This window comes from Vombatus ursinus, unplaced genomic scaffold (genome assembly GCF_900497805.2).
Source record: "Vombatus ursinus unplaced genomic scaffold, bare-nosed wombat genome assembly UNPS02011431.1, whole genome shotgun sequence".
NCBI lineage: Eukaryota > Metazoa > Chordata > Mammalia > Diprotodontia > Vombatidae > Vombatus > Vombatus ursinus.
The window spans coordinates 4,878,843-4,903,078 of record NW_020951209.1 but is presented as its reverse complement, the minus strand read 5'-3'; the positions used below and the strand labels follow the sequence as shown (position 1 = coordinate 4,903,078).

At 36.2% G+C, this 24,236-nt stretch overlaps 1 protein-coding gene across 1 annotated transcript in view; it reads right to left on the bottom strand.

Annotated features, from left to right (window-relative positions):
- The window catches only part of CUNH12orf4 (chromosome unknown C12orf4 homolog), a 45,442-nt gene that overhangs the window by 5,984 nt on the left and 15,222 nt on the right, over nt 1-24,236 (bottom strand). The window contains exons 7-11 of the mRNA XM_027856460.1: nt 19,273-19,379; nt 18,335-18,532; nt 14,174-14,302; nt 9,531-9,605; nt 5,759-5,961 (exon numbers count right to left, since the gene is read on the bottom strand). Coding sequence (XP_027712261.1) covers nt 5,759-5,961; nt 9,531-9,605; nt 14,174-14,302; nt 18,335-18,532; nt 19,273-19,379 — 712 coding nt within the window. The remainder of the gene's footprint in view (nt 1-5,758; nt 5,962-9,530; nt 9,606-14,173; nt 14,303-18,334; nt 18,533-19,272; nt 19,380-24,236) is intronic.

The window sequence follows — 24,236 nt, the reverse complement described above, 5'->3', positions numbered from 1 at the left end:
TCTGTTTCTGAGTTTCTTTCCTCTCTTCTACTCAGGCATTGTTTGTAATCAAAATTTTAAGAAGAGGACAAAAAAGCAGTTTAGCAAAAAAACCACATCAACTGTGTCTAACAGTATAAACAATATAATACCCACCAAAGCAATTAAAGGGGGTAGTTTCATTTCCTGAACTCTTCTCTTGGACTAAGCTAGGTCATTACAATCACACAATATTCAATTTCAAGTTTTTTCCCCCTCTCCACTTATACTATTTAGTTACTATGTATAATGTTTTCCTGGTTCTGCTTCCTTCTCCCTTCATAAGTTTATATACATCTTCCCATGCTTTTCTGAGTTCTTTATACTTGTTTCTTTGTTGTTATTGAGCCATTCAGTCATGTCTGACTCTTCATGACCCCGTGGCCCATAACATGCCTTTCAATGGGGTATTCTTTGCAAAGATACTGGATTGCTTTGTGATTTCCTTTTCCAGTGGATCATCTTTTATCAAAAATCTCCAGCTGTGTGTCTTGGGTAACCTTGCATGGCATAGCTCATAATTTACGGAGCTACGCAAGCCCCCCTGCCATGATGAGGCAGTGATCCAGGAGGGGTGCTGTTTCTTATGACATAATAAGATTCCATTAAGTTTATGCACCGCAATTTGTTTAGCCATTCTTCAATTGATGGGCAGCTACTTTGTTTACAATTCTTTGCTACTACAAAAAGTGCTCATAAATATTTTGGTTTATATAAGGCTTATCTTATGGCACCTCTAATAAAACAGACTAAGATTGCATTAATTTTTTTTGTTGCCACCGTATATTACTGACATATATAAAGCTTGCAGTACACTAAAACTCATAGCACTTCTTTCTTGTTTTTAAAGAATTCATTTTAATATATTTCTTTAAAATTAAGTTAAAATTTTTGAAAACATTTATCTATCACCATCATTTCTAAATATATTTCCCCCATTCTCCTACTGACTCATCCCCTGAAACAAAAAATAAAAAGGAGAAAAAACAAGTGGTCAAACTAACCAACCCATGAACCAGGTCTGCCAGCTCTCTCCTGCCTTGATGTTTTTCCCCTAAGGGGACCCCGCCCCCCCAGATGCAGGTGGGCTGCAGGATTATTTGACTTTGGGTGCACCTCATCCGAAAGAATCACTTCTGTGGGACAAAGAGAAAAGCAGAAGAAGACTCTACAAAATAAGGGGGAGAAAGGACAACTCTTAGCAATGGATCACTTAGCTCCTATATGACAGGCAAGAAATAAAAGAGGCAAGAAATGTTCACTGAAGTACACATTATTCATCAACATTTTGAATGTACTTGGGGTGTGGATTCTTTCCATGGCTTGCTGAGCATGGCTTGACAGTCAACTGCTTCACTAGAGACCCAAGAGTCAGGAGATCTGAGGATAAGGAAGAATGAGTTTGCTCTGAGAGTGCTACCCCCCTTTTCCTCTCCTCTTGGGCTGGGGGGGTTGGCAGCCAGGATCCTTTGCCTCACTAGGTAAAGACCTTTCTGGACTCTCTGGGAGAGGGGAAGACCTCCTTGAGAGAGATGTAAGAGCCCACAAAGCTGAGGCCACTGCTATTAGAGCCTACTCCAGGACTTCATGGAGGCTAGCAGACTGGTAGGGCGTCTTGTTCTAGTAACTCTATTAAAAAAGTGAATGAGGTTAGTTTAGTGTGACTTTTTCTTACTAAATTCATGTTGACCCCTACTGATCACTGATTTCTTTTCTAAGTGATCAACTTCTCAGCTCTTAATCACCTCTTTTAGAATTTTTATCAGGGACAAATGTTAGATTCACTGAACTATATAGTCTGTGGAATCCACGTTTTTCTCCTTTTGGAAAATTGGGATATTTGCCTATTTCAAGTCCCTGGAACTTTTTACATCAGACTTCATTTTACAATAGCTGCAAAGGATCACACATTTAGATTGGGAAGGGAATTTGAGGGCTGTCTAATCCAACCCTTTCATTTCTGAGATGGAATCAAGGTCCACAGAGGTTAAGTGATAGACCCAAGGCCACAGAACAACAGAGGCAGGATTTGAACCCAAATCCTCTGATTTTATCTCCAGTACCCTTACTACCATATGATGGCTATGTCTTTTGCTATTTTTCCTTATGTGTATTGGGCTTCAATTTCTTCTTAATCATGTTTGTTTTACTAATGTCCTTGGGAAAGAAAACAGACACAAAATGACATGAACTGGGTTAAACATCAGACCTTGTAAAGAGACTGTGGAATCAGGCTTTGTTAGCATGTTGCAGGTGCCTGGTGCACACAGTTTGTGGACTTCAAGCATGCCAATTTCAGGTTTAAAACTTTACTTACAACCCTAATTATTATATGACAACTTCTCAATGGGCATAATTTAGACTACTTTCTGCTACTCAGATTGGCTAAAGTAAAGTTGATCTTCATGGGCAAAAGGTATGAATTTATAAGTGATTTTAGTGTTTCATAGTAAATTGCACAAATTGGACATTCTAACAATTCTCTTAGCGGGTGATTCAGAATGTGGTTGGCCTAGGCTAGAGACATTCTGCTGTTGTCTTGCATTCCTCGAGCATGTCTTGCTAAGCTGCCTGAAACACTGTTACCATGCAATCTCACAACCACGTTGTGAGGTGGTGGTCATGACTACTGCCCGGCTTTACAGAGATGATTCTCAGATCTGTTTGTTTAGCCCGAAATTTTCTCCTGTATTTCCAAATGCGTATTGGACATTTTGAATCGGATAATTCACTATGTCCAAAACTGAACTGATTATCTTTCCTCACAAACCTTCCCCTCTTCCTAACATCCTTATTAGTGTTGAGGGTACGACAAACCTCCTAATCACCCAGACACTCTAGGTGTCATCTCCAAATCTGTTTCCAAGTGCTATGGATTATACCTTTGTATCCTCAGCACTTAATCAAATGCCTGGTACATAGCAGGCACTTAAAAAACCCTTGTTGACCAAGTGGACACTGGAGAGACTAAAATTACTCAGCTACCTAATGATAACCAGGGAGGGAAGGTGGGTAGAGTAACCGCAGCTCAGCAGTCTAGACTCCTAATTCTATCTCCTATGAATTCAAGGCTGATGCCAATGATTACATGCAACAATTCTCAGATCACAAGAGTCAAAACTGATAGCCTATATTTCTTCTTGATGACCAATGTTTGTCTTGATTAAATAAATATGTATTTTCTTTCCTTTTCCTTTTTTTCTCTGCATTGCTTCTTTATTTTTGGTGCAATAAATTTCATTCAATACTTTGCCCTAAGACACAAGACATTCACAGCTGCTCAGGTCTGAATCCACAGCAAAAATGGATCTATATTCAGTACACACCCTTACTTTTAAGGTGGCAAAAATATGAAATTGCTACGGCTAGCAGACACAAATTATTATGACATGAAGGAAAAAATCTGGGCTTGGGCACCTGTCATCTTTGTACACCAAGGTATTATGGCAAATTCCTAAAATCCTGTTTATTGCATGTAAAAAACCAATCCTTGTAAAATAGTTAAGGAGCCTTACATAGGAAGCTAAGTACAATTACCTCTATAGCCACTTTACTGATGTTTAGATTTGCAGGATAAACTTCATGACCTGGATGGGAGGTTTAAATACAACTGGAGAATCATGGCTCGATATACTTATGTGAATTAAATTGAATGCTTTGGAAACCAGTTTAATGTTCTGCAGCTGGCTGTCCTAATTTAAAACATGCAACTTTTGTAACCCATTGTGGGAGAGGGAATGCTAACAGTATCAGATGTCTGGAAGTTAATCTGAACTGAGTGACTTTTGGAAACATTGTTTTTGAGGTTGTTTTCCACCTACATATAACCATTTTTATAAACTGGGTTAACCAGGACCACAGCTGCAGAATTATTTGTATGTTTCCTTGTGAACTTTCTTTGTTACTTTATTCTCCAAATACTCTTATAGATGGACAACTGAGTGGCTGTAACTCAAAAATGGCAACAAGTTCATCTATGTGATTGAGGATTTTATTGCTGGAAGTGGGATTTCATAAAGGAAATATGGTGGAGAAAGTGGGGAGTGGGGAGGGAGAAGAGAATGATGAAAAACAAATCTATAACCTAAGCTCTCCTGATACCTTGCTGTGCACAGTTTAGGTTACAAAAGGGATTGAAAGGGAAATTAGGTCATCTCATTCATTTTCTATAAGAAAATGTCACAATTTTCAAAAATCTAAAGGTTAAAGTCTGGTTAAAAGATCAAAGGAATAGGAGGCGCAAGTCACTTAAAATATACTGAATACTAATTGAGTACTAATAATCCTTTGCATTTATAAAATAATAATAATAATACTTATTGTAGAACTTATGTAGAACTTTACATAAATGATGTCATTTGAATCCCAGAGCAAACTTGTAAAATAGGTGCTATTATCCCTATTTTATAGATAGGAAACTGAGACCAAAAGGTTAAATAAACTGTTCAGTTGTAGCACCAGTAAATGCCCGAGGCTGGATTCAAACTCAGGTCTTCCTGACTCTAAGTCCAATCGTTTGCAGTAGACTATCCCTAACCTAGTTGTGATCTGTTTCAAATTATGCCCTGTGTAAAAACTATATAATCTTATTCTTAAACAGGTCAAGCCATTAAAAAAAAAAGTTACGCTATCTTTTCACTATACTGTAAAATGCCATTGACATAAAATTTTCATGTTTAGTTTAATGAATACATTTTCACCTCATAATTTTCCATCTACCAAATGTAGGACCTCCCTTCTTTCCTTCTTCTTTCTCCTTCCTTCCTCCCCTCTCTCCCTCCTTTCTTTCTTCCTTCCTTCCACTTCCATTTAAGGGTGAAGGCCAGCATGAAGTAGTCTGATACAGAGCTGGTCTCCAAGTCCAGAAGCCCTGGGCTGAGGTCCTACCTCTGACACAGACTACCTCTATAACCCTGGCCTGACAAGTCACTTAAGCTCTCAATGCCTGAGTCAAGTCTCTAAGGATATAAATATTGGGGCAGCTACCAATGGGCATTATTGACAACAGGAGTTTCTTTACCAGTATGGTTCCCCCAAACTGATGAAATCACAGATCTAGACCAAAGGCACACTGCAGAATTACTGTTATGAGTCCTATCCTGTTCTCCAGATGGCAGCTAGGTCCATTATCTATCCCAGGTCTATTGTGGATTCTAACTCTCTTTGTCGTTTTCAACTTTGGGTTACTATAGCCCTCTCAGTCCGTGCTTCAGCTCTTGGCTCTGCAATTTCTTTTTTTTTTTTGTGGAGAAGGAGGGGAGAGGTTATGGGGTTGTAAGTAATGAAAGTGGATGATGAGGAGGCAATGGGGAGAAATCTTCAGAAAATGTTCAAAATAAATAATAGTGCAGAATGGGTGAATAAATGACTAGTTCACTTTTAAGATCACAATGCTATTCCAGTGTAGAAAGCAGCTCTTGACAACTTGTTCACGGGTTTTGCCCTTTTCAGATATCATCAAGACATCATTTCTTCCCACCACCAACTTATGTGTATGCTGAGATAATGCAAGCTAATTTGAATTAAGAGGCCAAATAATACAGAAGATAAATTTGCTGCTGCTAAACCCCACCCCCAAAAAAAGAAAGAAAAAAAAAAGAAGTCATGTAATCTATTTCAAAGCTAAATATAAATGATTCTAAATTATTCACCATTTTGGATTTTCTGTCACTGTCCAACACTGTCAATAACACAGTTTGTTATATATTCATGCAATCATAGTAATTTTTCACCACCTTACCTCTGACATATCATGCACCAGCAAGAGAGGAATACTAATTGTTGTGATGTCATGAGTACAGCAAACTTTTAGAATATTTCGGAGGCCCATTATGGCAGGATCACGAGCTGTGATGTTACCAGATCTCACATTGTCATCCACACAGAGATGGAAAGCCACATGGATTTCAGAGAGATTGGAGTGCCGGGTAATATAAAATTCTCCTACAAACAAGAGACATCACTATATTTTTCAAATGAATAACTTACTCTCAATTACATCCAATGTATGTACTAAAAGCTATAACCAATACGTTATGAAATGTTGTAGCTAAATCAATACTATTAAATTGTGTGAACTGTAAGTCTCTATGGGAAGTCAGACAGTTATGAGTTCCTAGCCACACCACTACTGGGCTTATTCCCCAAAGAGATAAAAGATAAGAAGAAAAAGATCAATAAGTAAAAACATATTCATAGTGGCAAAGAACTGGAAACTCTAATGTTGTCTATCAAGCGTGGAACGGCTGAACAAATTATGGCATAAGAATATCATGGAATATTTTTGTGCTATAAGAATAGACACAAAAGACAGTTTTAGAGAAACCTAGGAAGACTTGTATGAAGTGATGCAAGGTGAACAGAACCAGGAGAAAAATTTATTACTCGTTATACAACATTATAAAGACAAACAATTCTGGAAGACTTAAGAACTCTGATCAACCCAATGATCAACCATAATTCTAGAAGACCAATGACGGCATGCTAACTTCTTCCTGACAGAGGTGATGAATGGATTCAAGGTGCAGAAAGAGATAAATATTTTTGGACATGAATTTGCTTTACTTGACCATGCATATTTGTTAAAGGGGTTTTGATTTCTTTTTTCTTTGGGGGGAGCAGGAGAGAAAAATTTTAAATTGAAAAAACAAAAAAAATGACTGCTCCCTAATTCCTGCACCACTGCCTTGGTTCACACTGGCTAGGTAGGTAAAGAAACAGTTGACAAGAGGGGCAAAGGAGTGGGAACAATAAGAAATCTCATCCTGCACATAGAATCATCACTGGCTCTGATTCGGTTAGTGACAAAGGAATAAAATGTTTCTAAATGTGCATTAATTTTTTTTTTAGGTCCCTAGGGTTCTGCTTAGCAAGTCTGCATTTCTGGCACACTAGGATACATACAACAATCTTTAGCCCTAAGCATTATCAGTGGATATAAGAAATATTCAAAGGTACCACTGTTAACCTGAGACAAAGGCGAAATAGGAAGAAAAAAAGAAGACATGAAGAAAAAAAAGGGAACAGAAGGGAATAAGAGGAAGGGAAAGGAAAAGAAGATGACAGATCCAAGAAGACAGCATGGTGGGGAATGGTAAAGTGACATTTATAGCTTGGGTTCATTTAGTTCACTTGGACACCAGGGTGGCAGAGTCAAATAACACTTCTTTTAAAATCAGAAGGCTTAAGAACAAGTCACAGGTCTAACACTTACTACTTGTGTGGCCTATAGCAAATTATTTAACCTCTCTGTGCCCTGGTTAACTCATCTGCAAAATAGGAATAATAATTGTATTACCTATGTCAAGGATTGTTATGAGAAAGGCATGTTGCAAACATTACATCACTCTGACAATGTAAGTTGTTATTCAGCAGCACAGGTGACCTATTGCTGCTCTATTGGAATGATGGAGACAATGCAGTTCTTCAATAGACTTCATTCAGCCTTATTATTGCATTCGAAGGACTATATTCTTTGCTAACCTAACGCCTGCAGGTCAAACAACAGCCAAAGTTTACCTGGGAGGCAAAATAACTTAAAAAATTCTAGAATCATTTGTAGGGAGTGTTAGTACCAGCACTGCTTCTGACTTGGGCAACTTCAGTAACTTTTCTATTAGCCTCATTTTCCTTTTCAGTAAAATAGGAGCAACTTATCTGTCAATATTAAGTTAAACTAAACATTGATTGGGTTCCTACTACATGCAAAGTACTGTTTAAGTGGTATGGAGGCACACAAAGAAGATATTGATTATTTTCATCAATAAATTGTCTTTTCAAATATGAAATCTTACGTTTCATATTATGAAAGTGCTTATGAAAGCACTGTTCCCTTGGCACTGATTTACTATGAGCTAAGTTATCACTTAATACTTTAATATTCTTTTCCATAATTTGGACCTACAATAAAACCCTGGTTCAAAAGCAATAACCAGCCACTTAACCTACCAGGTTTTGCCAGAAAAGAGCAAGGAGTTCAAGGAAGAAAATACTGATACAACAAAAGAGTAAAGCTAAAAACAACAAAAAAAATCTCAGACGTCAGCGCCTCCGGAACAGATAACACGACTGGCACAATTTAAGAAAGCCACAAAATATGGATGATTTTAATTATGGAGCTGATGGAAAGGAATATGATGAACCCTGTCTCAATGAATGTATTTTTAGATGGAGTGGAAGATAGCTTCCTGTTCCACAAGGTGGAGGAAACAGCATGAGATGATGTAATACTGCTGCTAACATTATCCACCAAGGTACCAGATCTGAAGGTGGAAGGAAATTTGAAGCCTGACAACCACAAGTTAGCCAGCTGGATTGTCATGAAGAGCACAAGAAATGGGTATGATGTTTACCTGATTAAAATGTAATGTGACATACATGTATAAAAATCTATTCTTAAGATGTGACTGTAATGAAACTAATTAATCAGGGGAAGAATGGACTAGCAGGCAGGACACTGGGTCCTATTCCAAACTCTGGCCCTACCTCAGAGAATCTGGGCTTCAGTTTCTTCATTTATTAATAAATAAGGGGGCGGGAAGAAAGTCAAATTAGATCAGTGTTAGAAAACACTAGTTAGAAAACTAGCAAGCCACACTAAATTTTCACTAGCGTATAAAATTTATTATTAAAAGGTCTTTACTTATTAAAATCTATCAACTTTAAAAAATTGTCTCATCCCTCCCTGTGTCTTGCTTTTCTGTCCCCCCTCTCTTCTTTCTCCCTAATTCTTGGTCTCTGACCCCTTAATCACTAAGGGTGCAAAGGGTAGAACAGTCTACAGTAGAGAATTTAGGCATTTTGCCTATTCTATAGGACACTTTGGATTGGTGAACACTGAACTAAATGGTCTCTAGTCCCCTTCTCTAAAATTCTATGACTACCATATTGGACTTGTAATATATGAATATTGTCAAGTTTACAATTCAATTAAAAATTCTTCCAAACACAAAATGCTTAATAAGGCCCTGCTGGTAATCTTTTACAAATGAGAAAATTGTAGCACATTGTAGCTGAGATCAAGTGAGGTAACCAGGATGAGGAAGAAGAACCTCTAAATTTCCAGTTGGTAAAAGGATGAATAAACATCCAAGAACACTACAGGAAATGAAAGAAAGCGGAAGTAAGATAATCTTTTGGGAAATGAAAATAAGACAGATTCTAAATCAGATGACCCATGTACTAGAAGTTCAATTCTCCTGTTTATATCTCAGAAGGAGTAAATACTTCTTGGCTCATCTCTCTAAGAAATTAAAAAACAATGAATAAAAAGGAAATCTTAAGTTAAATGTGACAATACCCATACAACTAAATGACAGAACTTTCTCCTTTGGAATCAGGCAGCATATTTTCCTGTGAAGTTGATACTTAAACCAAGATACAAAAAAGATAAAATGCCAAATCATATTGTACAAATTCAACATTTTAGTTGGACTGGTAGACGGTCCCTAAATTATAGTATAAAAAAGCTATATTAAATGAACATAAAAACATAAAGTAAAAATAGTACTCACCAGGCAAAATATTTGAATAGTTTCGTTCAATATTCTTAGCCTTATCATCACTTCCTCCATTCCGGTTTCCTGAATCTGTACACAAAATGGGAGAAGATTATCACTACCATAGCCAATATCTTGTATTTATGTAGTCTTTTTCATTTTTAAAGAGCCTAAGATATCATACATGAGTTAAAGCTATGTAACTTTTTAACGAGATATACTTGGCACAGTTATTTATATCCTTCAGAAGAAGAAACTGAGGCTCCAAAAGTGACATAACTTGCTCAAGATAACAGGAAGTGTATGGTGAAGTGGAAAGCATATTGGACTAGGGATGAGAAGATCTGGTTTTGAGTTCTAACTCTTATACCCTCTTGGGTCTCAGTTTCCTCATCTGTAAAACAAAAAGGTTGAACTTAATGAATTCTAAGGTCATTTTCAGCTCTAAATCTATGCTCTTATTCACCTATAAAATGCAGCCCCAACTTTACTTCATTACTTCTCAACCTTCTGTATCTATCTTCTAATTCTGTCATTTTGCTGAAACTATACTCTCAAAGGTCAACAAAAAATGTTTAAATCCTACATCTCAGTCCTCTTCTTCCTTGACTTCTCTCAACTACCTCGTCTTCTCATACCCTTTCTCCTCCCTTTGGCTTCTGTGGTCTTCTCTCTTCTAGGTCTTCTACCTATTCCTTTAGTCTTCTCTATTTGGGCCTGACTCAACTTCCACTAAGTGTAAATGTCCCCAAGACTGTCTGTAGCCTTCTTCTCTTTCCTTTGTACACTCTCAGGGATCTTGTCAACTTCCACAAGGTTCAAATATTATCTTTATGAAAATGATTCTCAAATCTACTTATGAAGAAAAACAAACAGCAAATACAATGGGGATTTTTTTTCTTTTTGTATCTGATCTGAGATGTCATTGGAGGAAAGAACTCTTGGGGAGGAAACTCCCTCATACTAAGGCAGATCTGTACCTTCTCTACAAGTTATGTTCTTTGCAAGTTACCTCCAGGCAACCCCCAGAGGTTAAGAGAGGTGCCCAGGGTCTCAGCTAGTACATGTCAGAAGCAGGATTTCTAGACCAATATCTTCCATGGGCTAGCTCTCTATCCACTACAATGCCTCTCCTCATTACCTTGTGAAAGTTAATGTGCATATTCACTATGTTTTTTATCAGTAAGGGTATGGTTACATGTAATTCTTTTCTTTTTTCATTTTACCTTGTTTAATCCATGGTTGTTTTTTAAAGGAATGGGATATTTGGGTTTTGGGGGGAGTGGAGAAGGGGATGGATTATTCTTGTTTATTTTCTCATTTTTAAAATCAGGAAGTTGGATCAGATAGTCCCAAGATCCCTTTGAGCACTAGATCCATGATCCTATAATTTTGTCTGTCATTCATCTGTCTTATTCATTCATATATTTGAAAATTTTTATCTGTGAAGTAAAAATAAAATTGATTATTTATCTATCTCTATTGGCGCCTTCAGGGTAACCTGCAAAGATGTTCTGGTTTCCTCATTCTTAAGGCCATCTCCACTCCTTTTACTCTTTTTCCCACATCTAATAAAGGGGGTTATAACCTCATCATTCAACTAAAACTGCTCCTCCCCCTAAGCTACCGATGATCTCTTAATTACCAAAGCCAAAGGCCTTTTCTCAGTTCTCAACTTTGACCTTGGAAGCATTTCATATTGCTGCGCATTCCCTCCCTTTGAGATAATCTCTCTTCTTTGAGCTTTTGTGGCACTGATCTCTCCTAGTTCTTTTTCTACTTGTCTGGTTATTCCTCCTCTGTTTCCTCTGCTAAATCCTTATTCATGTCCTGTGTTCTGTATATATCCTCTGGCTCTCTTCTGGGCTCTTTTTTCTCACTTTTTCTCAGTGAGATCAGTGGGTTCAAGGATCATTTTTATGCAGATGACTCCCAGATGTATCTATTCAGCCCGAGTTTCTCTCCTGAGTTCTAGTCTTACATTATCAACTGCCTACCAGTTACTTCCCACTGCATGTCCTATAGGAGTCTAAAATTTAAATGTCCAAAAAGAATTCATATCTTCCCCCAAACTTGGCCCTCTTCCCAACTTCCTTATTTCTCTTGAAGACACAACCACCAAGCCATCCTAGACACAACTTCCAAAGTGCTATTCTGAAAACATAAGTCTAACTATGTCAAATCCATTCATGAGAGTATTTTTATATAACAACATGTGGGGGTTCCTTTAGGAAAGTGGACTTTTATAACCCTACTTGTTTTACTGACTCACTCAAACCACAAAAGTAGTTGCTTGAACAAGAACAAAATAACATCACGATGTACATGCACTGCCTGTGGTTTGCAAACTTCCTGTCATTTGTAGCACACATGCTGTCTCGTCAATATAGTCAGAATTCTCCCAAACTCTTCCACACCTGTAGAGGCCCCAGTCTTCATGTCCTTGTCATTCTTGAATGAGTAAAATAAGAGAGGATGGATGGAGGAAGAGGGAAGCCTGTATCAGGGCATTTCTGTAACATTAGTGGTGAGATAAATTCTCTTCCATTTTCTTCATGTGGTCAGCTCTGTCCTGAAACATGTTTCACAGCAAGCCATAGGACTGTTTAATTAGTTTAACTTTTAGGTTCTCAGTGAATGAGAAAAAGTTCAATTGTAATGAATACTCAATAATACATGAAGGTCCGGGCTGGGTAGGTTGTTAACTAGAAGAATAAAGGGAAGCTTCCTAGAGAAGACAGCATTTGATGTGTACTATGGTAGGAATTCAACAGTTAAGTCAGAAGACTTGGATTTGAATCCTGATTCTGCTACTTAGCACCTCTGGCAAGTCATTAACTTAGAGGATTTCACAGGATTTGGGAGCTCATGTAGCCCAACTGGCTTGTTTTACAGATGAGGGATTTAGACTGGGAGAAGTTAACTACACTAATTAGGTGAACATGAATATCACTGCTCTGATTTACACTAGAAATGGAAAGGAAGAATATCCATGAAGCAAAAAGCAGAATAATTTTTTTTCCCTTGTGATTTATTTAAAAAATTGTAGCCATAAAGAGGGATCATATATGCTTGGAAGCAGATTCAGTAGGTTAAATTTTATAATGTATCAAGTATTCTGTGTATGTACCAAGTACATATTTTTGTATACCATAATAAATTACTGGGAGTACATACAGACCAAAGTAATTACTGCAATTCTGTGCCTAAATCATATAATACTATAAGAATGCATAATTGTAAAAAGAAAGGCAATTTTACATGAGATGTGTGATATTCATTTATCAAAAGTGTTTAAAAGCAATATTTACACTTAAATTTTTAGACCAAAAAGGAGGTTTGTGTCTACTTTGACATGAATTTATGTGTCTAATTTATGAAGATGTAAAGAAATATGAGATTTGAAAGAAATGATGTTAAATAAACAAAACAGAATGAAAAGAACAATATATACAATTATTACAACCATATAAAAAATAAACTCTAAGTGACAACAGAATAGTTTGGACAAAATTGGAACTAACTTATGAAACACACATCTTTTCTTTCTTTTAACAAACAAAAAGCAAATAAAGAGTAAAATTGCAAGTACTGCCTAAGAGTTGCAACTGCTCTTTAATACTGTTTTGCTTAACTATATTGGGGAATTTTATGTTGTGGATAATTGCATTGCATGCAAACTTTGCATGATCTATGACAACAAACTACATAACTTTTTAAAAGATTTTTTTTTAAATTGAGGGCTTTTTTAATCCAAAGAAGAGCAAAGCAAAGGGTTCTGGAATTTGATCAGAGTTTTCTCTTAAACCAATATTTACCAATATTTTGTGATTATAGCACACCTAAGGAGAAAGGATAAAAAATTCATTTATTCAATGAAAAGCATTTTTTTCCTGGTCCTTTTTGCCCCCTAATATTAATATTTACAAAGTGTTCAGAAAATAAGTTGTAAAGACACTTGTCTTGAGGACAGAGATTAAAACAATAACAACAACAAAAAAGAGCTCAAGGAAACAATAAGCAATTAGCACAACCAGGAACTTACTATACTGTTTTACAAGATTCTATTAAACACTAAATAGAGGGGAAAAAGGAAATGAACTAATGTTACCTTCATGCTTTTTAAATGTGTGAAAGGGAGAAAATGATTTTTTTAAAAAAAAAATTAGAGCTTTCCCTTCCACTTGTGGATCTGAAATAGCACACACAATACAAATACAAATAAGAAAAATCTTACAGCAAAATTATATACATTTTATAGTTGACTGAGATAGTGAAGCAACAGCCTTTGTTTAATGTCCACTTTGTTCAGAGTATTATGCTAACTATAAAACAAATTCACAAAGCTTGAGACAAAAAAAAAAGAAGAATTCATGTGTTAGAACACTCAAAACACAAAACTGATAAGCGTTCTATGTCTCATCACTATTAATCACCATACCATTCAAGGCATGTGACCCAAGTGCTACTGTTGAGTGGGGTTAAGAATAAAACATATTTTGAAAGAAACATTAAGAAAATCGCTACAACAGAATTCACCAGGCAAGATAGAGCTTGACAATGTATCGTTAAATGCGGTGTTACTAATGATCAATAATAAATGAAATTTAAATTTTTTGGTGGGCCTTAAAAAAATACAATTTCTTTGTTTTACTGACCATTTGGTTCCTTCAATTTACTCTTGCGTTGGGTTCGAGCATAAAGTACCACCTGCTGGACAACTTCCAACTGCTCTTCAATCCGAGGAAAATGGAAGTCAGTGCATTCTTGACAAACTGTGGCAAAATCTAAGAGATACAAAAATTTACATAAAAACTTCAAAATCAGTTGTTGAATCTTGGACTTTTACTTATGGACAAGGAACTCTAGCACACACACATATAAATAAAAGATTTATAATCCATCTCTCTTACTTCCATCTTCAATTAATATAAGAAATTAAGTACTTCAAAAATCTAGTATTTTGACTTCTGGCCAAGATGGCTGCTTTAATGGAGGTAGACAGTACAAATGTCACGTATCTACTCTAACAAAAACTTGAAATTAGCATTAGTCCAAATAATGATCAAGAAATCCGATGAGAAATTATAGTAACTTCTTCCACCACATATTCCTCTAAACTTCAAGGTGGTCATTTGGACTTGAAACTAGGCAGGGAATATATATGTGCTTCTAGTTCTGGTCCTCTCAGGCTAAAACACCCTCATTACATTGCTTTAAACTCTGGAATTCTGTAAGGTAGGTGCTATTATTATCCCCATGTTACAGTCGAGGAAAACTGAGGCAAAGAGAGTTTAAGTGACTTGCTCAGGGTCACATAGCTAGGCTAGATTTGAACTCAAGTCTTCCTGACTCTGGGCCCAGTGCTCTGTTTACTGGGTCACCAGTTGTCTCAAGTGGAATAGAGGACTTTTGAGCATTTCTAATCAAAAGATCAGAGCTGAGCAAGGACTTTGAAATGCAAACATAAGACTCAAGAGAAATCTAGGAAGATAAATTTGAGGAATTCAAAGGGCCATTATGATGATGTGGCATTAATATTTTAAATTGGAGAAGAGACAAGTGTCCCCTCAAAACCTCAATGTCTCCAAAGGGTATTGAGAGAATTAAATAAGAAAATAGAACACCAGGGGTGGACTGGTTCTGTTCCGAGAGTTTTAAGAGGGTAAAGAGAAGGAAAAGTAAAAGGAATACAGTGGTATAGAAAGAAGGAAAAAAGGAGAACTTGCTATTTATAACTGGGATGCATAAGAAAAGGAGCATATAAACATGGAGGAGGGAGAAGGGGGGGGTTAGGCAGATGAACTTCACTCTTATTTGAAAAAGACAAAAGAGAGTTGAACACACACACAAACAGAATGAAGCAGAAATATAACAAACTTAATAGGAATAACAAGCAAGGACAGAGGTAGAGTTAAGAGGGAGGATAATACCAGGAAGGAAATATTTAAAAAGATGATGGAAGTGAGACTCAAATAAAGAGCTATGAGAAGACATCCCCAACCTAATACTTTATGGAGGTGGGAGGTCCACAGGTGCGTACATTGCACATGTTTTGGACTTTTTCAATGCATTGATGAGCTGTGTTAACTTTCTCCCCCCTTTCCAAAAGATATTATTTCTTATATGGGATGGCTCTCTGGAAGAAGAAAGGGGAGGGATATATGGGATACTATCGTGATGTAAGAAGCAAAAAATATCAGTAAAAACTCACTTAAAAAAAAAAGAAAAAGAAAAAGAAAAAGGTAGGGCTGGCCCTACTGGAGTAGGAATAAATTTGTCTTCAAATTCTAAGAAAAAAAAAAGATGGATTTTGCTTGTTGCAAGCAAAATAAATTTTCTTGTCCTGAAATGGGTATTAAATGGAAGGGAAAGAAAGAGAAAAGAACTGGAACTTTCCATCATTTGGGGGAAAGGTTGAACAAATTGTGGTGTATGAATTTAATGGAATATTATTATTTGTAAGAAATGATGAAATTAGATGATGTTTAGAAAACCCTGGGTAGTGTGATCTGAGGGAAAGTGAAGTGAAAACCAGGAAAACAATTTATATAAGGATAATAAGATTGTAAGGAAACACACCTCTGAAAGACCTAAGAACTCTGATCAACGCAACGATCAACCATGCCTCCAGATCTATGGGGACGCATGTTATACACCCCTCCTGACAGAGAACTGGTAGACTCAAGGTGCAGAAAGAGACATACATTTCAAGGCATGGCCACTGTAAGGATTAATTTTGCTTGACTATACTTAATTTGTTAAAAGGCTCCCCCTTTACCCCATACCTTTTTAAATTGGGGGCTGGGAGAAAAGGGGAGCTACCCAAAAGAACTTGAAACATTTTTTAAATGCACAGAAGAAAATGAAACTCAGAAGTAAGCAGGGCAGTTTTTAAAGTAACACAGGAAATGTATTATATACTTTTTTTTTAAAGTAATTAGTATGAAATAGAGATACATAGTTTCATATACAATTCTCTTTTTGCATTCTATTGCATTTTTGAAAATTGTTTTTGGGGAGATTTAAGTTTAGAATTTTAAAAAAATTGTTAAAAATCTATAATCTCATCAATAGGGATGTTCCTTCTCCCTATGCAGACTGAATACCTTAGTTGATGGCTTAACGTGCGATGGCTGAAAAAGTCATTATATGGCGGCCAACCCTTTATCTAAGCTTTTCCTTGGACAGTGGTTATGTGGCCGGGCCCTCAACTGAAACAATAAGCATTTATTAAGTGCCTACAATTTCGTCAGGCACTGTACTAAGCACCAGGGATACAAAGACAAATGTGAAACTCCCTGTCCTCAAAGACCTTATATTCTAAGGAGAGAGTCATCATGCACACATATAATACATAGAGGACAAACATTCAAGGAGATATTCAAGGACAAAGAGATAAAGGAAAGAAGTTGTATATGATTCTAAATTTCTTCAAATACTTGTTACCCTTTAAATTATTACAATTAAGTTTAAAAAGAGAGAGTACATGAAGGTTCTTAAAAATGAAATATGAACTCTAGTAGGCCTGACAGCTCTTTAAAAAAAGTTACATTCTCGGATGTGTTTAATTTAACCCATTTAAAAATGAACTGCTACTCTAGGTGTAGTAGATAGTGTGCTGGAGTTGGAATCAGCAACATACAAGCACCTGGGCAGCCAGGTGGTACAGTGGTAGACTGCTGGATCTGGAATCAGGAAGGCTTATCTTTCAGAGTTCAAACCTGGCCTCAAGACATTCACTAGCTGTGAGACCCTGGGTAAGTCACTTCACCCTGTTTGCCTCAGTTTCCTCATCTGTAAAATGAGCTGAAGAAGGAAATGGCAAACCACTTCAGTATCTTTCCCAAGAAAATCCCAAATGGGGTCACAAAGAATCGGACGTGACTGAAATGACACAACAATAACAACAAAGCTTCAATCTTGCTCCCAGATACTGGGGATCTATTTAGGTCACTTAAATTATAAAATCCCATTACTTTATTTAAAATAACTTCGATTGATGCCTTTTGTTTTCACATCACAATTATTGGACTTCCCTCCCTTCCCCTAACTGGGAACTGAACCTTCTCTTATAAAAAAGGAAGAGTTAAAAATAAAAATCACATACAGTGATCTGACCATGTATGACAATGGATGCAATTTTTTGCCACACAGTTCCTCACCGCTCTGCTCAGAGAAGGGATGTATGTTTCATTATTTATTCTCTAGGACCAAGACTGACCAAGACTTGTCATTATAGTTACTCAGTTATAGCTCTCTATTAGTGTTCTTTTAATTTACACTCTTGGTAGTCCTGGTACCGGTACATAGCCTCATAGATGATTTAGAGGTGGGAGGGCACTTGGAAATCATTAAATCCAATCCTCTCATTTTGCAGATGATGAAACTGAAACATAGAGAGGTTAAATGCCTTGCCCATAGTCAAAAAACAGCAAGTGGCTGGAATTCTAACCAATGATCTCTGATTCCAATCCCAAACCCTTTCTTTTGGTCAGCTTTATATAAGCCATTTTATCTCAGAGTGCTATTTTTATAGTTAATTATACTATAATTTCATTATTAACCAATATATCATTATGAATCTATATAACCAAAGTATAAGCGAACTCTGGTAGGGAAAAAAGAAAAATGAGTCAAAAGTAAGCGGTTAACAGAGAAGCATGAAATCTGTGCTAAATAACTATGCTTTAGTTCTTGGTGTATTGCTCTGTCCACTGAGATATGTGTGTTATGTGAAAAAAAAAGATTTCTGAAAAAGGTACGTAAGAAGAAATTTAATAAATAAAATGAGAATATATGAAAGGGGATCAACTCACCTCTTTTAATACCACTGTATGAATTGATGCGATTATCTACCAATAAAACGAGGCCACAGAGAGATGCTGAATAGAGCGAGAGTGCTGTCTGCAGCCGATGGAGTTTTACACCACTTCGATGATTTCGTTTGTGTTTACAGAAGTCTAACATGTCTGCTCTCAGTAATCTCAAATTATGCATGGTCTTCAGCTGGGCTCCTAGGGGTAAGAAATAGCCTTACAATTATATATGTGCATATTTTAAGGTAATTTTATACTAAACTTGACAAACAAGCAAACATGAACTTGTACAAAGAACAGAAAAGGATGCTACATGCCACCAATAAAAATATATGGATAACTGCAAATATGTAACAGAGGGCTAAAATGGTATAAGAGAAACCCAGAATAAAGCCTGTGTTAAAACTAATGAAAGGGGCTTGGTCTATACTCTAATTCATTTTAATAGCTAATTTTATATGTTTAATAATTTTATATGCCAGATGACCAATAATGTTATAATAATGATGATGATGATGATGATTATAGCTAGCATCAATAAAAGTGCATATTATGTGCCCGGTACAGTGTTAAGCACTTTAAAAATATCATTTTGTTTGATACTCACAACAACCCTGGAAGGTAATTGTCATTATTACCTCCATTTTCCAACTGAGGAACCTGAGGCAGAAAGGGTTAAGTGACTCACCCAAGGACACATAGCTAGTAAGTCTCTGAGGCCAGATTTGAACTCAGTTCTCCCTGACTCCAGGCCCAGTGTTCTGTCCACTGTGCTACCTAGCAGCCTTAAGACTAATAGGTTTCCTTGGGTCAGCAGGCAACTTGTATTTAAAAAGTGAGTGAAAAAAATGCACTGGATTAATATGCCAAGCATTCTTTTTCTTATAAAAACACAAAAATCAATTATTGTAATTACTACAGCCCTGTGATTCACTTACCTAAGTGAATGGTAAAGCTTTCTTCTAACTTCCTTTGATCTTCATAAATTCTTCCATTTGCTTCTACAGATTCTCTGAACTGACTGGGCTGAACTTTAATTTCTTCACTGAAACATGTTTTTAAAAAGGTTATTGGCAAGTTCTAAACAAAAGCACTTTTGAAAATGAAATGAGAAAAAACTGAACAACTGGAAAGGAATACTTAACTCATCCCCAACCTAATCCTTACTGTATCCATGGAAACAAAACAGGACTACAATAATCAATTAAATTCTAATTTTTAACATTTAATACTTTTTAATGCAAATATCATAGATGAGCGAATACTAGTTTATAGGCTCACTATGAAGATTATGCAATTTTCATTAAAAATATGCAGGACTACAATTATCTAATAGTTTGCTTTATAAAAGAACTCATAACTTCGGAGTGAGTTCATTCAATGCATTTAGAATATGACACATTTAAAAATTATAAAAACCACACACGTTTTTCTTTCTTAAATTTTATTTTTCAATTTACAAGCATATTCTTTTCTCTTCTTCAAATCATTCCCTCCAACTTAGAGGAGAAAAAGAAAGACAAAACTCTTGTGACAAACACGCAAAGTCAAGAAAAACAAATTCCCACATTGTCCCCTTCCAAAACAGGAACTTTCCAAGAAAACATGTTGTGTACAATGAGAACATGCCTGCCAGGTATTCTTTCTGATTGAACTAACCAAGTGCTTTTCTACTGCCTCTCCACAGCGTGGAAATGTCCTGGATTCTCAAATGCCTTGTTTGCTAGGGCAGTGGAAACTCTGGCAGGTTCTATCTTGCTGGAAAATCTTTGAGGACAGTCCTGGCAACACATGTAGTCTATTTTATGAGGACTAACCTAGCTAATAAGCAAGAAGCACACCATCATTAGAATGGCCATCTACTTATTATTTTGGCCTTGGCAACCTCGGAAAACAAAGGAAATTTAAAACAGCCCTTTGACCTATGCAGGCCATGGTATCACAGTGGTGTGAAAGGGGGCAAAGAGTGCTAAAAATCAGTTTTCAGACCATCAATAAATTTAAATTTGACTGTAGATATTCTAAATGTGAGATATTTATCCAATAACTAATACACAGGCATAATACAGGAAGACTTGAATCATGTCAATCTTGATATTCTTGCTATAAGTGAAACCAAAAGGAGGAGTTACAGCTTAATAAGACGGCTCATAGGTTCTCCTTTGAGAAGCAAAGAAAAGAGTTGGCAGGACGGGCTTTATCATGTGCCCAGGGGCAACAAGAAACAGTATGCACAGGATATTTGGTCATCACCTATTTCAGCAATAACGATAAATATCTGAAATATCCATTATAAAAATAATTGCAATTTATGAAAATATACGATTCCAATCATTCTAATGAGGAAATCACAAACAAAAAGAATTATGAGGAAAAAATGGGATGTCCCTGATGCAAATGCACAGGAAACTGACCAACCAATTAAAACTTCAAAAGAAATGCAAAGAAGATGGAAGCAAGGACAGATAATATGACTATAAGAGCATGATACAATCTTGAAGAAATAGTGTCAAGAATGCTAACGCTCAGAAGGAGGTGAAGCTAGTGAAGGAAGCTAAAAGAAGCCCTAAGAAGGGCCAGGCCCTTTGAGTATATGGGGAAATGATAATTAACTACATAGAGAGAAGGCAAAGATGCTTTTTATGCTCAATTATTATTTTCCTTTTGTTTTCTCTGCTAAGAAGAATGAACTTTTTCCTGGAAATGACAAAACAAAAATGACTAACAGGGAGCTGAATGTATCATTAAGGAGGAGGAAATCAAAATGAATTGTTTCTGGGAAATTACAGACTTCTTTACTGACCCGAGTTTCCCATGAAAGCAAAGGCTCACTTTTTAAATACTAACATTCTACCAGTGTTGCTATACGGCAGTGAGACATAGAACCGTATTGTCTCCAAAGAACTAAAAATGAGTATCGCTCAGAGGGCAAAAGAGAGGCCACCAATGAGAAACTCTGAAGAAAAGGAGAAAAAGATGTCATATTAAGGAGTTGGATGACAGGAAAAGAAACTGGGATGGTCATATGTAAGGAAGATGGGATGATAATGACCACCCAGAATGTTCCACTAGTATTCTTGCAATGTCAGGAGAAAGAGAGGAAGGCATCCAGCACACTGGATGGACCCCATGTAGCAGAAAGGTTACAAACTCTACTACTGGAAGGAAATCCTAAATCAATGAAATCACAGACCCATCTGAATACTTGAGTAATAAAGCACTGAAATAAATCAATATAGCTATCCTACTTGAAGTGAAATAAAAATGTTTATGGGGGAAAAAAAAACACAAGTGTGGCAGATGCTAAAGAGAGTGAAGAAACTGAGAATCAAAGTAAAAACCAGATTTTCCATCTGCCAGAACTAGGCTTTTATCATGCTTCAATTTTACTTCTAAAGGAAGAATTTTTATACCAGAATTTCCCATCCCTAAGTTTAAGACATGACAATCTATCACCACTTACTTCACAAGATCATTTAGTTTACTAATGTGAGCACCCCTACATGGACATAGATTGAAGTCTCCATGTAGATTTTAAAAAACAACAATCCTCCTAACATGTAATAATGCACTGAGCACTGGACCTGGAGTCTGAAAACCAGTTTTCAAGTGTTACCTCTAATATTTACTAGCTATGTGACTTTAGTTATATTACTTCACCACTCTAAAGTTGTTTCCTTTACTGTACTAGCCATTTGACAAAGTGTGAGTCCTTATTTTGCCACTTCTTACCCTTATGACTTGTACAAGGATCAACTTAGCTAGAAGAGGTTGCATCAAGGAAAGTAGCATCCAGGATCAGGGAAGTGCTGGCCTCTCTGTATTCTGCTCTAGTCATGCCACATCTGAAGCATTGTTTTCATTTTGGAGCTACTACATTTTAGGTAGGACATAAAGAGGCTGAAGAGTAAACAGAGGAGGACAATGAGAATGGTGCAGGGATCTAAGATTAAGCCACAAGAGGATCAATTAAAGGAATTGAAGGATACTTAGTCTGGAGAAGGGAAGACAGAAAAGATAGTATCTGTCTATAAGTGATTGTGAAGTTATATGAAAGAGGAATTAGACTAGTTTTATTTGGCCTCAGAGGGTAAAACCAGGAGTAATAAATGGAAACTCAAAAAAATGAAATTTAAGCTTGATGTGAAGAAAAAACTTCTATCAGAACCATGGATGGGATGTTTTGGGAGCTGCTGGATTCTCCCTCCTTAAAGGATGGATGACCATTTGTTGGGGATTCTTTTTCAGGAATAAGATGGTCTAGACTGCCTCTAAGTTTCTTTCTAAATCTAAGATTCTATAGTTTTTATTTCTGTGTCTGCTATACTTTGGCAGAAAGGAAGTATATTAATTTTTTTAAATTGGTTTAGGGAGAATAACAACCTTGAAGTGACTGATTTACTACCTAGACAAAGTTGCCTTTTATATAGTACCGTTTTAATGGAAACGTCAGTTTTATACAAGTAATTTGATTTTCAATGAGTCTGTGTAAATCCTAACTGGCAACCTGTTTCTCCCACTATTGTTTAAATAAATTTTACAATATTTAAATATGTTGTTTAAACATATTTTACAGGATGAATTAGCCATCACCAAAAATAGTAACTAACAGATCTTACTTATGTAACACTTTAAGGTTTACTAAGAATTTGGAGAACAGAGCCTCATGTCAAATGAAGATGACAAATCAGAATCTGCATTGAAAGAGAACTCAGAGATAATACAAGTTCTCCCTTAAGTATGAAATCCTACTATAATATCTCCAAAAAAAGTAGACATTTAGGCTCTACTTGAGGCCCTCAAATGACAGAACTCACTACCTTCTAAAGCGATTCCTTCCTACTTCTAATTGTTGGGAAGCTTTTCTTTGTATAAAGCTAAAATCTGTTTCCCTGTAGCTTCCTACTGTTCCTAATCCTGCCTTCTGGGGTTAAGCAGAACTAGTCTGCAGTACTGTCTCCAACCTATTTAATCAGTACCTTTGATTAGATGATTATACCTATTAAAGAATGGTTATCAAATGGCTAAATGTATAATAAATATATGCAATATCTTCCCATCAAATATACTTTTGTAAAAATATTTTTAAATTAATTTCATTAAATATTTACCAATTACATTTTTGAAAACTTTTAACATTGATTTTTAAAAATATTGAGTTCCAAATTCTCTTGCTTCCACCTGTCCCTCCTCTCCCCCTTGAGTAAGCAAGTAATATGATATACACATCATAATATACTTTAAGATGAAATGATGTAACATAGTATTAATAGCCTTGTCAATCTAAATATAAATTTTTACTTTCTTTTTTTTGGCATTATTCAGAACTACTATGATATTTAGGTACAACAACTATATATTTTCTAGCAACGTTGGAAAACAAGTAAAAGATGCATTGAGCATGAAAATGCTCAAAAATATTATTCTAAATTAATCTGTAAAAAAGGGTACTTTAATTATTATTATTATGATCATTTGTGAATGCCCTAAAACCGTTAAATATTAGAAAATGCACATATTTCAAAACTGTTGACATCAAATGTATACATTTTATTACCTCTTCTATCTCTTGATTGTTTTTTTAATCTGGAAAAAGCTCACAAGTTGGAGGCAACAACCTTAAGTGCATCTATCAAGTTACTCCTTGCCTAAATGCATATACAGTGTCCATTACAGATTGAGAGGTATGCAATTACAATGTGAGTCATTACCAGCCTCAGTGAGTCATTATCATTATTCCGAACACATATGGAGAGTATATAAAGTACATCTGACCAATTTGTCTCCTGGGTCAGGGACAGCACTAGGTAAAAGCAGAAAGTAGGTGACTCTTGCATCCCTTCCAACCAATCCTCACCAAGTACCCAATCATGTTGCAAATATGAACCTTCTGTCAGAAGGA